Raw genomic sequence first — 14,951 nt, 5'->3', positions numbered from 1 at the left:
GATTGATAAGAAAAATAAATTCTATATCAATATCCCGAAAGATAACAACAGCCGAAGGATCCAAGTCCGAAGGATCTGAAAACACAAACTTGTTAAGACTAAACAGATAACAATCGAAGGATCAACACTTGTTCGAATGATCAACAGTGTTCGAAAGATCACTGTTGACTTTCGAGCAATGGTTTCGAATGATTCACAATTTCGAAAGATTCACAATTTGAAAGATCCTTATCTTTCGAAATAAATATCCTTATCTTTCGAACGACTATCCTTCGAATAGATTCTTGGATCGAAGGATAAGACTCTGACTTCGAAGGATGGGTCGAAAGATGTATATCTATCGAAGCTTCCTTGATCGAAAGATGATCTTTCGATGTCGAATGATATCCTTCGAACGCTTCTGACACACTGACACTGAAATGACAGGTTGGTGAAAAGGTGATGGGTTGGTGAAGTCAACTTTCGGCAAAACGGTATGGACAGACAGTACTTTTCTACCAAGCCAGACTTTTCAAATAAAATATTCCAAAAACGGAAAATCTTATCCAGAAACTCCGGTCACCGGAACACACCGGAATTTGGCCGGAAATCACCAAAAATTCTTAACAACAAGTTTTTAAGTTACCCAACCCGACCTTGAACACTCCCGGTTAGTTTAGAACACGTTTTTATGTTTAAAAATGCAAGAAAACCACCAAAAATGGGTGCTAAACCAAGTGTCCAAACACACCAAGAACTTGAACAAACCCGGTTTTAAACAAGGTAAAGAGCCATGGCTCTGATACCACTTGTAGGTCCCTCTCGGAGGATGAGGTTTAACCTTAACCTTGTTATACTAACCCACTAGCAAGTGCGGAATCCAAGCTAGTGAGCAAACCGGGATGAAACAAGCACAAACACAATACACACAAAGGTTCACCGATTAACACCACTTGTATTAATGCGAATGAAAGGTTCCGGTTACAAGCTCTATGTTTACAAATCAGTTTTTGCAAACTCTCAAAGTGTGTGTGTGTGTGTTCTTGACAGAATGCTCTCTTTCTCTCGAGTGTATCTTTCTGTCTATGTGCATCTATCTCTGTCTCTATCTAACTTGAACACACTGCATGGGTATATATATACCCAGCACAGATGGTCTGGTCGAAGGATCATGATAACTGATCGAAACATCATCTTTCGATCAATCTGCCATCCAAGGATTCGCATATACCTCGAAGGATGGCATATCCTTCGAGGTCCAACAGTATCCTTCGTGGGATATCTTTCGAGCTCATCGAAGGATAGACATGATCCTTCGATGATCCAACCTTCGACACAGACCATTTACAATCATATGCTAACTGTTTGACCAAGTCAAACCAGGAGGATGGTTGACTTGGTCAACTTACAAGACTAACAAGGACATCGTTTTACATCGTGACCGAATACAGACAAAGTACAGACACAAGTGCACCAACACAAACTTCTAACAAAATTTATATTTCTTTTGTAATTTTCAGTTTGTAACTTAAAGATATTATTTACTATATTTCTAAATTCATATATCATATTCTATGACGTAATTGGACGGTATCACCTAATACCATACATGTCCAAACCCGCAAAAAATAAAACTATGGTACCCATCCTAGATGTTTTGGTTTTATCGTTCAATTTGGATTCTTTTACCATCCTATTTTGACTTACATTCAAATAGAATAGGAAGTAAAGATACGGAAACAAAGGAAAATTACCATCCAAGAACAATGAATGCCAAAAAATAGATAATAAAATAGAAAAAGGGTCTTACAATATTTTCACGACGCAACTGAAGTTCCAATGCTTTCTCAAGTTTAGCCACAATATGGTGCATATCTGGGCGGTGTGCTCGATCATCACTTAAGCAAGAATATGCTACATGTGAGTATATAAGGAATGATTGCAGAGACAATATTTGATTTAATAGATGAGGATGGATTATATCAGGCAATGTTCCCTTTTCATAATGATACTTGGCTAACTGAGCTAGAGACATATCAGCCTCGTTCTGAATTAATGCTTTCCTCCCGCACAATGTTTCAAATAAAACAAGACCGAATGAGTAGATGTCCGACTTGTGGGTCACACCTCCCATCTTTTCAATTGCTGGGTCCACACACCCCATTGTGTCAGTGTGTTCACAAGGGCACACCTGATCTTTATAGTTTACGGACTGTTTGATGGAAATTTCAAAACCCGATAGCTTGGCTTCCCAATTCTCATCCAATAGAATTGTGTCGCTGGTTATGTTACAATGTATAATACCATAATCACATCCCTCGTCATAATGAAGGTAACTCAATGCATGAGCCAGATCTACACATATCCTCAATCTTTGCTTCCATGTAAGATTCGGGCTATTTATATATTGCCTGAGACTTCCGGTGGCGTCATACGTGGTTATGATGATCTTCTCATCTTTCTCATCAGAGAACCCAATGATAGAGACCAGATTTGTATGCTTGAAATCAGAAAGCACTGAAATTTCATTTAAGAACTTGAGGTCTCCTTCCGCGTGCTTACAATCAAACCTCCGTGCAGCAATCTTCACCTCTTTCCAGACCACAAGAGCCGTCCTTTATATGTGGTACTAATTCCATCGTGTTGGATAATGTAATCATCCTGAAAGTTGTTGGTGGCCTTTACTATACATCTTCAAGTGGGATTCGTAAGGAAGCGAACATGGTCATTGTTGATGTCATGTTCTGTTATCAAGTATAAATTAGTGTAAAAACAACAGGTTACAAATGAATGAGAAGGTAAGATCTTATAAGATGTAAGAGCAACAACACATACATAAATATATATACGATCTAGCAGCCTCCATCCATGACTTTCTATTTCTTTTAATTTAGTAACCTTAATTAACTAAATAATTATGAATGAATTTTGTGGTACTTACGATGTAAAAGGTTCACATAATATATGAAACTCGGTAAATTTAATACATCTGGTATATATGCATCTTCATACCATATTTATTAGGTCATCAGCTGTTTTATAAGTACATAAATATGACATAATATTCAAGTATTTTACCATAATGATATAAAAAACTAAAACATATATAAAATGCAAAAACAATGAACTAAAATATCCAGACAAATACAAATTTTAATGTGTGTTGTTTTTGTCGTTAAAAGATTAATAGTATTAGAATTTACCATTGATAAGCTTTTATAATAAACAAGAGTTAAAATTATGGTTTACACTAATGTATTTAAAGGAACCTGTTTCATATAATTGAGCACTGCAGGGGTGTGCACGCTTCGGTTTGGTTCGGTTTTTGGGCAAAACCAAAACCGAGATGTCGGTTTTTCTGTTTCTTAAACCGTTCGGTTTCGGTTTTCTTCACCAGTTCAGTTCATTTTTTCGGTTATTTCAGTTTTTGAAACAAATTATGTAAGATTCAAAAAATAAAAAGTATAATTTAAAATTTAAGAATCTTTCTTATATGTTTACATTTAAGTTATTATATTTAACATATTTAATTAATATTATTCACATAAACCTAACCTTCTAATCTATTTTTATGTTTCTTCAAAGTTTTTATTAAGACATTTTATTTTATAATACTTTGAATATCATTTAATTTTTATATTAAATACTTAACATTCAAAAATAAATTAATAATTTCTACTAGCATGGGTTACACACTTAAACTTAAAGATAAAAATATATGGACTAGGCCTACTATTGTAACTTATCGGTTCCATTTTTCTAGTTTTTGAGAATAGTTATCCGAAAACTGAACCTTTCGGTTATTAAAAATTCGAAAACCGAAACGTCGATTTTTGTTTTGCTTTGGTTTTCTCGGTTATTTCCGTTACGGTTCGGTTATTTCGGTATTTTGCTCACCCCTATAACTGAGATAACTTACTTGTAATGCCAATGCTTTCTTAAGTTGCATTAAAACTTCTTTTGTTGTCGGTCGTTCTTCTCTTTCATGATGTAGGCACCGGTAGGCAATCTTTTGGAATGTAGTTAATGATTTTGGCTCCATCTGTTCCCTTATTTGCTGGAACACTACCTCATCTTGCTTTCCTTTATCAAATCACTACCTCATCTTGCTTTCCTTTATCAAATTTGTTTCTAATGAAATCTGATAGATAGTGACCCTCATGCTTGTGGGTTATAAACGTTGATCTCCCGCACAACATCTCAAATAATACCACACCAAATGAATAAATATCAGATTCTATAGTTAAGAATCTTGATTTTCTGTAACCCGGGTCCAAGTATCCTAGTGTGCCACATGCATGATCGATGACATAGTCTGTTTCATGAGTTAATGGACTTATTAAAGAAAGCCCAAAATCAGCAAGTTTTGCTTTCCAATCATGGTTTAGTAATATGTTATCAGATTTGATGTCTCTGTGTATAACCTTTGCTTGTTTTCCACCTCCTCCGTGTAGGAAATCTAACGCCCTTGCAACATCAATACATATATTAAGTCGTTTCACCCATGTAAGAGAAGAATCATTCAAATACCTATCAAGACCATGAATCACATACCAACGTTGAAACCTCACGACCAAAGAGGGATCGAACTCAACCCAAACGGCTTCACGATTTCGTTGTGAATCTTCCCCCTTCGGTCGACCATACACATACCGCAACAACTCAAGACGCCTCCACGGTACACCCTATAGCCAATTATCTTTCTTATGAAAATTTTTCTAATGCTCACAAAATTTTTTTGGCGGCCATCACTACTGCTGATGAGCCGAAACATTTTAAGCAAGCTATGAAAGATCCAAGATGGATTGAAGCCATGAAGAAAGAGATTCAAGCCCTTGAGCAAAACAACACGTGGACTCTTGAATCCTTACCGGAAGGAAAACGTGCTATTGATTCTAAATGGGTCTACAAGATCAAGTATAAACCAAATGGGGATGTCGAAAGATACAAAGCCTGCCTCGTAGCAAAGGGGTTTACTCAAATTGAAGGAGAAGATTTCCATGACACGTTCGCTCCGGTAGCAAAGTTGGTGACTGTTCGAACATTACTATCCGTGGCCACTAAAAACAATTGGCTCATTCACCAGCTTGATGTCAACAATGCCTTTCTGCATGGCGATCTAGAAGAAGAGGTGTACATGAAAATACCGCAAGGTTTTTCTAAAGAGAATGAGGACCGGGTATGTCGTTTACGAAAATCTCTTTATGGTCTCAAACAAGCGTCAAGAAATTGGTATCAAAAATTTACCACGGTTCTTCTTGGCCTCGGGTTTTGTTCATCCAAATCGGATCATTCTCTCTTCCTCTACAAAAACACTGAAAGATTCATTGCTATACTCATCTACGTTGATGACATTATCATGGTTGGTAATAATTCCAAGAAGATACAAGAAATCAAGCAATGTTTGCATGAAAAGTTTAGCATCAAAGACCTAGGTGAACTGAAGTATTTCCTTGGCATCGAAGTGGCAAAAACCTCTCGTGGTCTTGTTTTGAGCCAACGAAAGTATACTCTTGACATCTTGGAAGATAGTGGTATGGGAGGATGTCGGCCGTCTTTCTTTCCAATTGAACAAAATCTAAAGCTTACTATGGACGACAAAGAATCTAAGGTTGATGCTAGTAACTATCGGCGACTCATTGGCCGATTATTATACCTACAGGCCACTCGTCCAGATATAGCCTACTCGGTTAACACCCTTAGCCAGTTTGTATCGGACCCTCGTCAGAACCACCTGGATGCTGTGTTTAGGATCCTTCGATATCTCAAAGCGACCCCAGGCCAAGGCATACTCCTACCAAAAGAAGGTGGAACTAATCTGGTTGCATACTCTGATTCGGATTGGCTCGGTTGTCCTCTCACTAGACGTTCTCGAACTGGATATATGCTACTGCTCGGAGGTGCTCCAGTTTCGTGGAAAACCAAGAAGCAGTCGGTTGTCTCACGCTCTTCGGCTGAAGCTGAATATCGCGCCATGGCTACCACTGTTAGCGAGATCATTTGGCTACGATGGCTTTTGAAGGAACTGGGTCTTCCTCAACTTGGGCCTACTACCCTTTTCTGCGACAACCAAGCTGCTCGCCACATTGCCAACAACCCGGTCTTCCATGAACGCACTAAACATGTTGAGATGGACTGCTATTTTGTGCGAGAACGTGTAGAATCCAAAGAAATTTCTCCTATGCCCATCGACTCGAAACTTCAACTTGATGACCTTCTTACGAAGGGACTTGGAGCTTCACAACTTCGCTTTCTACTCGACAAGCTGGGCGTTGTCAACCTTCACGCTCCAGCTTGAGGGGGAGTATTGGCTTTTGAAATTATATGGAGACATTCTCTCCATAATATTCTCCCCAATTTTAGTCCATGTTTTCCTCTCCCTAATTTTAGCCATAATAGTTGATTCCTTTTTTTTTCCTTTGTCCTATGTATTCTATATAAACAGAGTCATACTCTCTGTTCTTGTATTCAAAAATAAAAACTCAATAGAAAGGGATACCTTTTAATTTCTTAATAATGCCCCACTACACATGGTCTAACCATCGATTCATCACGATCACGAGGGAGGGGAATCAAAGTAGCTATCTAACTGATTCTTAAGAAATCATAAAATCATGGTTGTTTTTTTTAATGTTTGGAAGGGTAGTATTGTCATTTTCCTAAAACACGGAGATATATAAATTTAAAATTTGGGTTGGGTAAATATGTAATTTTCTAAAAAAAAAGAATGATGATGTTCACCTCTGGATGGGGCTTCATCTTGGGCTACTCACGGTCCCTTGATTACCCACGAAAGAAAACTGAGCAGCCACAGGCCCACAATTTTTTTCTTTTGAGCCCAAGCCTCACTAAAAATGCTTTCCTAAATTGAATTAAGAGTAAATTTCCGTTTTCGTCCCTGAGGTTTGTCCATTTTAACTAGTCCAGTCCAAAAATCTAATTTATAACAAATCCAACCCTGAAGTTTGCATTTCTTAACGCTTTTCATCCAAATTGCTAACTTGGTTTGTTTTTTCTATTAAGTATTGATTAATTCACCAAATTACCCAGCGACTGAATTGGAAGTTAATTCTTATATAGTATATTTAAAATTGTTTAATTATGTTACTTTGATTTTTTAAAAAGAATATTTTTATTAAAAACATTTTTAAATTCGAATTTTTTTGAAGAAGACAAAAACTTTTACTCGCCGGTTTTTGCACATCGGGTTTTTTAACGCACCGTTTTTTTAATGCGCCGTTTTTCTCAATCGGTGTTTTTTTAACGCGCCGTTTTTTACACGTTTTTTAACACGCCGATTTTTTCACATTTTTAACGCACCGTTTTTTACACGTTTTTTACGCGCCGTTTTTTCGAAGTTTTTTAACGCGTCGTTTTTTATGCGTTTTTTACGCGCCGTTTTTCCACGTTTTTTAACGCGCCGATTTTTTACACGCTTTTTACACGCCGTTTTTTACGCGCCGTTTTTCAAGCGTCCTTTTTTACGCGCCGTTTTTTACGCGTCGTTTTTAACGCCGTTTTTTTAACACTGTTTTTTTAACGCGCCGTTTTTTTAACGCCGTTTTTTACGCGCCGATTTTTTAACGCTGTTTTTTACGCGCCGATTGTCACACCCCCAAACAACCACCTAGGGCGTGTCCCTATTGGAGGTGCAACGATCCAACAAAGAGCCACCAATCATATCAAACACAAGTCATAATGTAACAAAATACCCATTTGAAAGTTAAACCAAAACCAAAGTATAGAGCGGAAGCATAAAAGTATAAATGTATAAATGTTCATCATGACCATAACCACTCCAGCAGCATCAGACGGCAAGTTCCCAAGTTCCTTCAGTAATTACCTACAAGCATGTAAACAAGTGTGTCAGACTACGCTGGTGAGTTCAAGGTTTTGTTAACAAGTTATGTTACCATATATATGTTAATGCGATTCAACGTTGTGACACGATGTTGCTCATGTTAGATACCCTAGGGAGTGTGCCCAAGTGTATCCGGGGAGTGGGTACCCCTTACGACTGATTGCTATGTTGCCTTCGTTAGATACCCTAGGGAGAGTGCCCATATGTATCCGAGGAGTGTGCCTCTAACAACCATAGCCATACCCAGATAATTAGTTCACGCCCGTCCTTACGGCCCGGTGTGAGGTTTCCCACCTAATAGCGCTATCAACTAATCACCCCCATTGCCCTCCAGGCAATAACCAAAACCGATTAAGTTATTTACCCAATGTTTCCCTTCCAAATGTTTACCAGTTGTCCCAAACCACCGGGACGCATGCTTAGAGAAATGCAATGAACTCACCTTGGTTTGCTCGGTTAGATTAAACGTTCGTTAACCAGTTGACCAATCAAATCCTATCGTGTTTAATAGAGACAGTCAGTTTTCATGCACGTAAATCCCACATTCGACATTCACATTGCACAAATAGAGTTCACATAAATCACAAATCATTATGCAGTCGTAGTAAGAGATCATGCAACACAATAATCCATAACAACATATAACAAGTATTTGGGTCTCCTGTGACGCTCACATTACACGTTCATGTTTCACAATACACTTAACAGTTATTTTGTTATTCACATAAAAGTGCGACTCAGTTATTATTAGGCCCTATTGAGAGTATGCAACATGGCCTGATCCGCCAGTCCATTTGAATCAAGCATGCCGTGTACGGCCCAACAACTACACATACATTCAAGCACTTATGTTCATATAATCCGCCTATTTCGTTTTGTAAAGTTTAATGCGGCCACTTAACTATACCACCGTATACATATGACATTATCAAAACATAAGGGATCTCTCGACTCATACCCATTTGACCCAAGTGACACCCTGTTCCTAGTTCTCGGCCCAATCCCATTCCATCTACCAGTGCCCGTAATCATGAGATGTGTGGCCTACCTGGTTCCGGCCTAACTAAACAGCCCATCGAGCCCACTAGTACTCCTTAACCCATCCCGTTTTGCCAAAACTGGTACAACCTAGTTAAATGCCGGCCCCTAATAAACCCTCGGCCCCAATCATGAACAATCAAAAGCATCTTTTACTCATTCAACATTAACATAATCCGATCACATGTAATTAAATGAAAATATGATTATTCTAAAGGCCCTATCCCAAGGATCCATCATATTCATTGGTCCAATCATGTTTGCACATATTGGGTTTGTGAGGTCCAATCAACTTGTTTGGTTTAACATTAAATTATGTTATATAATCAATTAACAAATCATGCAATTTATTATTCAAACATATCATACTTTCACAGCAACTTCATTAAATGATCACATGGTTATAATCTGGTTGCACATGAGCCGCCATTTAATAAACAAGACTATCCAACCTTTACCCATCATGTAATTTCAACCCTATTGGACCTCCAACTCTACTGATATGTCATATCTTCATTATTCTCAAACAACTATAATGGCCGACCATTGTTATATGCACACAAACATCCTTGAAAAATAATTGGACCGAATTGAAGTTAGTAGATTTAGATGTATTAAATTATTGATGATCAAATCAATTATATTCGGTCCAATCGCATGTACCCTAGCAACTGTTTTGTCGGCTAGTGAGGTCTGCACATGTTAGTTTTATAATTATCATATCATAGGAACATCAATAGCAATGAGGACACACATCAAGAGTTATATCATATCATTAATTAATGAGGTATGCGCATCAAGAACAATAAACACGAAAGAACCTATGCAATAACAAGGATCACAACAATTTAGTATATCAATTTTATCTTACTGACCGATTTCGATTAATTAAGGAGTATGCAGCACCACCGATTTCGAAGAAAAGGGGGAGGGGTCTCCACAGAACTCGCACGATCCAGGAACCAGAGATGTGGATACGTAGAGTTTGTTTCAGATTTAAACTAGATCAAATCCTAATTGGAACATAATACGTATGGGGTGTTGGGCCATTTAATCGAATTATAAGGGGATTGGATTGGATTAGCTAATAAACAAGGGCCGGTTAATCAAATTATAAGTGTTGGGGCTGGTTTACTTAATCAATAAAGGTGTTGGGTTTGCTTAACAATTTAACAATGATGTTGGGCCGATTACGTTGAAGTTGGGCCGATTACATTAGCCAGACAACAGTTGGGCTTGTTATTCGGACTATCGTTTAGCTATTAAGTTAGTGTACCGATCCATCTAACGGAGTTTTAACGTATTATCGAAGACATCGAAGAGTAAGGATCGAAAGATGGAACGTTACTTGCCTTTAAAGTTCGGGTTGTCACATCATCCCCAACTTGAAAGAAATTTCGTCCCGAAATTTAGCAAACAGTCACTGAGGAAGCTGGTTTTGTTAAGCGTTTCGCGGGGTGTCACATCATCCCCAACTTGAAAGAATTTTCGTCCCGAAAATTGATCTACAACAATGGTTTAAAGTAAGTTCCGACGAACTCGATCAATAGATACTTTACAACGCCCGGGTGCTAATCTTGTGATCAGTGGAAATCATGGTATGGTGGTTAGCGTTTTGTTATATCAGTTGCCGACCAAAGGAACAGGGAATTAATGAGGTTCGTACAAGGATTCGAGCGAAACAGGGGTCCATTAAACATCTGAAGGATTTGGCCAGCGAATTTGTTGTCTAAAAGAAATTTTTCCAGTAGTGATGCATGGCGGCATGGCACAACAGGGAGGTTTGTTATATTGCGGTCGCGCGAGTGTATCATTACGATGATCTTAAACCGATAAGGATTACAAGAGTGTCGCATCAACCGATAGAGGTATTGCATCAACCAATAGACACCGGATAGTTCAAAGGCCAGCGAGAGATTTACCATAATTAAGGTAACTGTTTTAGAGTTAAAGGTGTGACTATTGTGGTGCGAGGGTAAAAAGAGGTAAGGTGACGACTTAGCACAAGAAATATCCCTTAAACGATAAAATAAGAAATCCATTCAAACCAAACCATATAAGTCACTACATTGAACATTTGTAAAAGTTTTTAATCACCACGATTGTTTTTACGAAAACAACTGAAAGAAAAGAAAGAAAAATAACTAGATAAACGATTTAAAGACGAGTCAGTCATCCACGTCACCATCCCCGAGGTCACTACCATCATCATCGTCTCCGTCATTATCCAAGACCTCCTCTGGCTCTTCTTCCTCCTCTTCCGGATCTTCTTCCTCCTCTTCGGGTTCTTCATCAGACCCTTCCGCCTCTGGTTCGGGAGGTGCCGGGACTGGGGCTGGCTCGGGTTCAGGTACGAAGCGAGCTTCCTCCAAGTGATGGACCCTCCAATCTATCATACCTATCAGATGGGCCTGCGAGTTAAGCCTTTCATGATCCAATCGAGCGTCTCTCAGTATCAGACCCTGCACCTCACGCCCTTTTAGGGCTTCTGCCTTCAAGTCATCAGTCCTCCTAACAAGTTCCTGTATCTGCTTCTCTTGAGCCTCCAGTCGCCCTCCTTGGGCATCAACCTTTCTTAGTAATTTCTGATTCTGCTCCATTAAGACTTGGTTTTGTTCTATTAGAATCTGGTTATAATCTCGGAGGGCCTTACTCACAGCCGCCTCGGCCTGAGCGCTGAGGGAGTTAACTGGTAGGGCATGCGTAGGTCGGGAGGACGACTCCCCGCCCTGTGCGAGTCTCTTCCTATAAGCAGCACGCGTCTCCATCTGACGCGGGGGTGAGTGAGGATCAGCGGGTGCCTTCCCTGGCGCCCGGGATTGGTCGGAAGATGCGGACGATGTAGACATGCCTGTCGAGTTGACGACGTAACGCAAGTTAAACGAGAGAATGCACACTCGCAACGTTTCAAAAAGAGGGTATTAAGGCAGAAAGGAAAAATGACAGAAAGAGTAAGCACACAAGGTTTCAATCAATAGTTGCTACGTCCGTTTCCTCGTCCACTCATGTTTCTATATATGGGAAATGAACTAATTTAGGGGTCGAAAACGAGGAAAGTGTTCAGGTTTATCATGTTAAGAACAATTAGCTACCATGTTCATACACAAACAGGGAAGAACCCCTCTCACACTCGTTAAGCCTCATTGGGATTTGCATGCACCACGCGTTATTATTATGTGTGCACCCATGATAATAAGGCGGTTTGCATGCTCCTCTCGATGCTTCTTAACTTATGTTTGAAGTTTCTCCCACTCCAATCAATGCAATATAAGTACTACCAACAAGATTAAAATTTACTAGATACAAGGGTTATGTTGCACTAACAATGTGTCATGATACCTACCATGTCGTTTCGTGCATGCTATATATGTAGTTACGTTTACTAGGCATATAAAGCATAAGCTAAGGAGGAACGAACCTTGCAGTCTGAAGCTGAGTGTCATGGTCATCGTTTGGATCAATTCGGTTATAGTCTGGTTTTATGAAAACATTTTTAAAACCGAGTTCTCTATAACCAGTGGCTCTGATACCAAACTGTCACACCCCCAAACAACCACCTAGGGCGTGTCCCTATTGGAGGTGCAACGATCCAACAAAGAGCCACCAATCATATCAAACACAAGTCATAATGTAACAAAATACCCATTTGAAAGTTAAACCAAAACCAAAGTATAGAGCGGAAGCATAAAAGTATAAATGTATAAATGTTCATCATGACCATAACCACTCCAGCAGCATCAGACGGCAAGTTCCCAAGTTCCTTCAGTAATTACCTACAAGCATGTAAACAAGTGTGTCAGACTACGCTGGTGAGTTCAAGGTTTTGTTAACAAGTTATGTTACCATATATATGTTAATGCGATTCAACGTTGTGACACGATGTTGCTCATGTTAGATACCCTAGGGAGTGTGCCCAAGTGTATCCGGGGAGTGGGTACCCCTTACGACTGATTGCTATGTTGCCTTCGTTAGATACCCTAGGGAGAGTGCCCATATGTATCCGAGGAGTGTGCCTCTAACAACCATAGCCATACCCAGATAATTAGTTCACGCCCGTCCTTACGGCCCGGTGTGAGGTTTCCCACCTAATAGCGCTATCAACTAATCACCCCCATTGCCCTCCAGGCAATAACCAAAACCGATTAAGTTATTTACCCAATGTTTCCCTTCCAAATGTTTACCAGTTGTCCCAAACCACCGGGACGCATGCTTAGAGAAATGCAATGAACTCACCTTGGTTTGCTCGGTTAGATTAAACGTTCGTTAACCAGTTGACCAATCAAATCCTATCGTGTTTAATAGAGACAGTCAGTTTTCATGCACGTAAATCCCACATTCGACATTCACATTGCACAAATAGAGTTCACATAAATCACAAATCATTATGCAGTCGTAGTAAGAGATCATGCAACACAATAATCCATAACAACATATAACAAGTATTTGGGTCTCCTGTGACGCTCACATTACACGTTCATGTTTCACAATACACTTAACAGTTATTTTGTTATTCACATAAAAGTGCGACTCAGTTATTATTAGGCCCTATTGAGAGTATGCAACATGGCCTGATCCGCCAGTCCATTCGAATCAAGCATGCCGTGTACGGCCCAACAACTACACATACATTCAAGCACTTATGTTCATATAATCCGCCTATTTCGTTTTGTAAAGTTTAATGCGGCCACTTAACTATACCACCGTATACATATGACATTATCAAAACATAAGGGATCTCTCGACTCATACCCATTTGACCCAAGTGACACCCTGTTCCTAGTTCTCGGCCCAATCCCATTCCATCTACCAGTGCCCGTAATCATGAGATGTGTGGCCTACCTGGTTCCGGCCTAACTAAACAGCCCATCGAGCCCACTAGTACTCCTTAACCCATCCCGTTTTGCCAAAACTGGTACAACCTAGTTAAATGCCGGCCCCTAATAAACCCTCGGCCCCAATCATGAACAATCAAAAGCATCTTTTACTCATTCAACATTAACATAATCCGATCACATGTAATTAAATGAAAATATGATTATTCTAAAGGCCCTATCCCAAGGATCCATCATATTCATTGGTCCAATCATGTTTGCACATATTGGGTTTGTGAGGTCCAATCAACTTGTTTGGTTTAACATTAAATTATGTTATATAATCAATTAACAAATCATGCAATTTATTATTCAAACATATCATACTTTCACAGCAACTTCATTAAATGATCACATGGTTATAATCTGGTTGCACATGAGCCGCCATTTAATAAACAAGACTATCCAACCTTTACCCATCATGTAATTTCAACCCTATTGGACCTCCAACTCTACTGATATGTCATATCTTCATTATTCTCAAACAACTATAATGGCCGACCATTGTTATATGCACACAAACATCCTTGAAAAATAATTGGACCGAATTGAAGTTAGTAGATTTAGATGTATTAAATTATTGATGATCAAATCAATTATATTCGGTCCAATCGCATGTACCCTAGCAACTGTTTTGTCGGCTAGTGAGGTCTGCACATGTTAGTTTTATAATTATCATATCATAGGAACATCAATAGCAATGAGGACACACATCAAGAGTTATATCATATCATTAATTAATGAGGTATGCGCATCAAGAACAATAAACACGAAAGAACCTATGCAATAACAAGGATCACAACAATTTAGTATATCAATTTTATCTTACTGACCGATTTCGATTAATTAAGGAGTATGCAGCACCACCGATTTCGAAGAAAAGGGGGAGGGGTCTCCACAGAACTCGCACGATCCAGGAACCAGAGATGTGGATACGTAGAGTTTGTTTCAGATTTAAACTAGATCAAATCCTAATTGGAACATAATACGTATGGGGTGTTGGGCCATTTAATCGAATTATAAGGGGATTGGATTGGATTAGCTAATAAACAAGGGCCGGTTAATCAAATTATAAGTGTTGGGGCTGGTTTACTTAATCAATAAAGGTGTTGGGTTTGCTTAACAATTTAACAATGATGTTGGGCCGATTACGTTGAAGTTGGGCCGATTACATTAGCCAGACAACAGTTGGGCTTGTTATT

The 14,951-nt window shown here is 39.1% G+C and overlaps 1 protein-coding gene across 1 annotated transcript; it reads right to left on the bottom strand.

The window, feature by feature from the left end:
• Nucleotides 1-1,729: 1,729 nt before the first annotated feature.
• LOC118484209 (receptor-like protein kinase FERONIA) lies at nucleotides 1,730-2,618 on the bottom strand. Its single transcript, XM_035980207.1, has 2 exons — nucleotides 2,550-2,618; nucleotides 1,730-2,479 (listed from the first exon to the last, which is right to left on the bottom strand). The coding sequence occupies exons 1-2, from the start codon at nucleotides 2,616-2,618 to the stop codon at nucleotides 1,730-1,732; spliced, it is 819 nt and encodes a 272-aa protein (XP_035836100.1).
• Between the last annotated feature and the right edge of the window lie 12,333 nt (nucleotides 2,619-14,951).

Source organism: Helianthus annuus, chromosome 11 (genome assembly GCF_002127325.2).
Source record: "Helianthus annuus cultivar XRQ/B chromosome 11, HanXRQr2.0-SUNRISE, whole genome shotgun sequence".
NCBI lineage: Eukaryota > Viridiplantae > Streptophyta > Magnoliopsida > Asterales > Asteraceae > Helianthus > Helianthus annuus.
The sequence above is the reverse complement of the archived record's forward strand: the minus strand, read 5'-3'. Positions and strand labels throughout refer to the sequence as shown.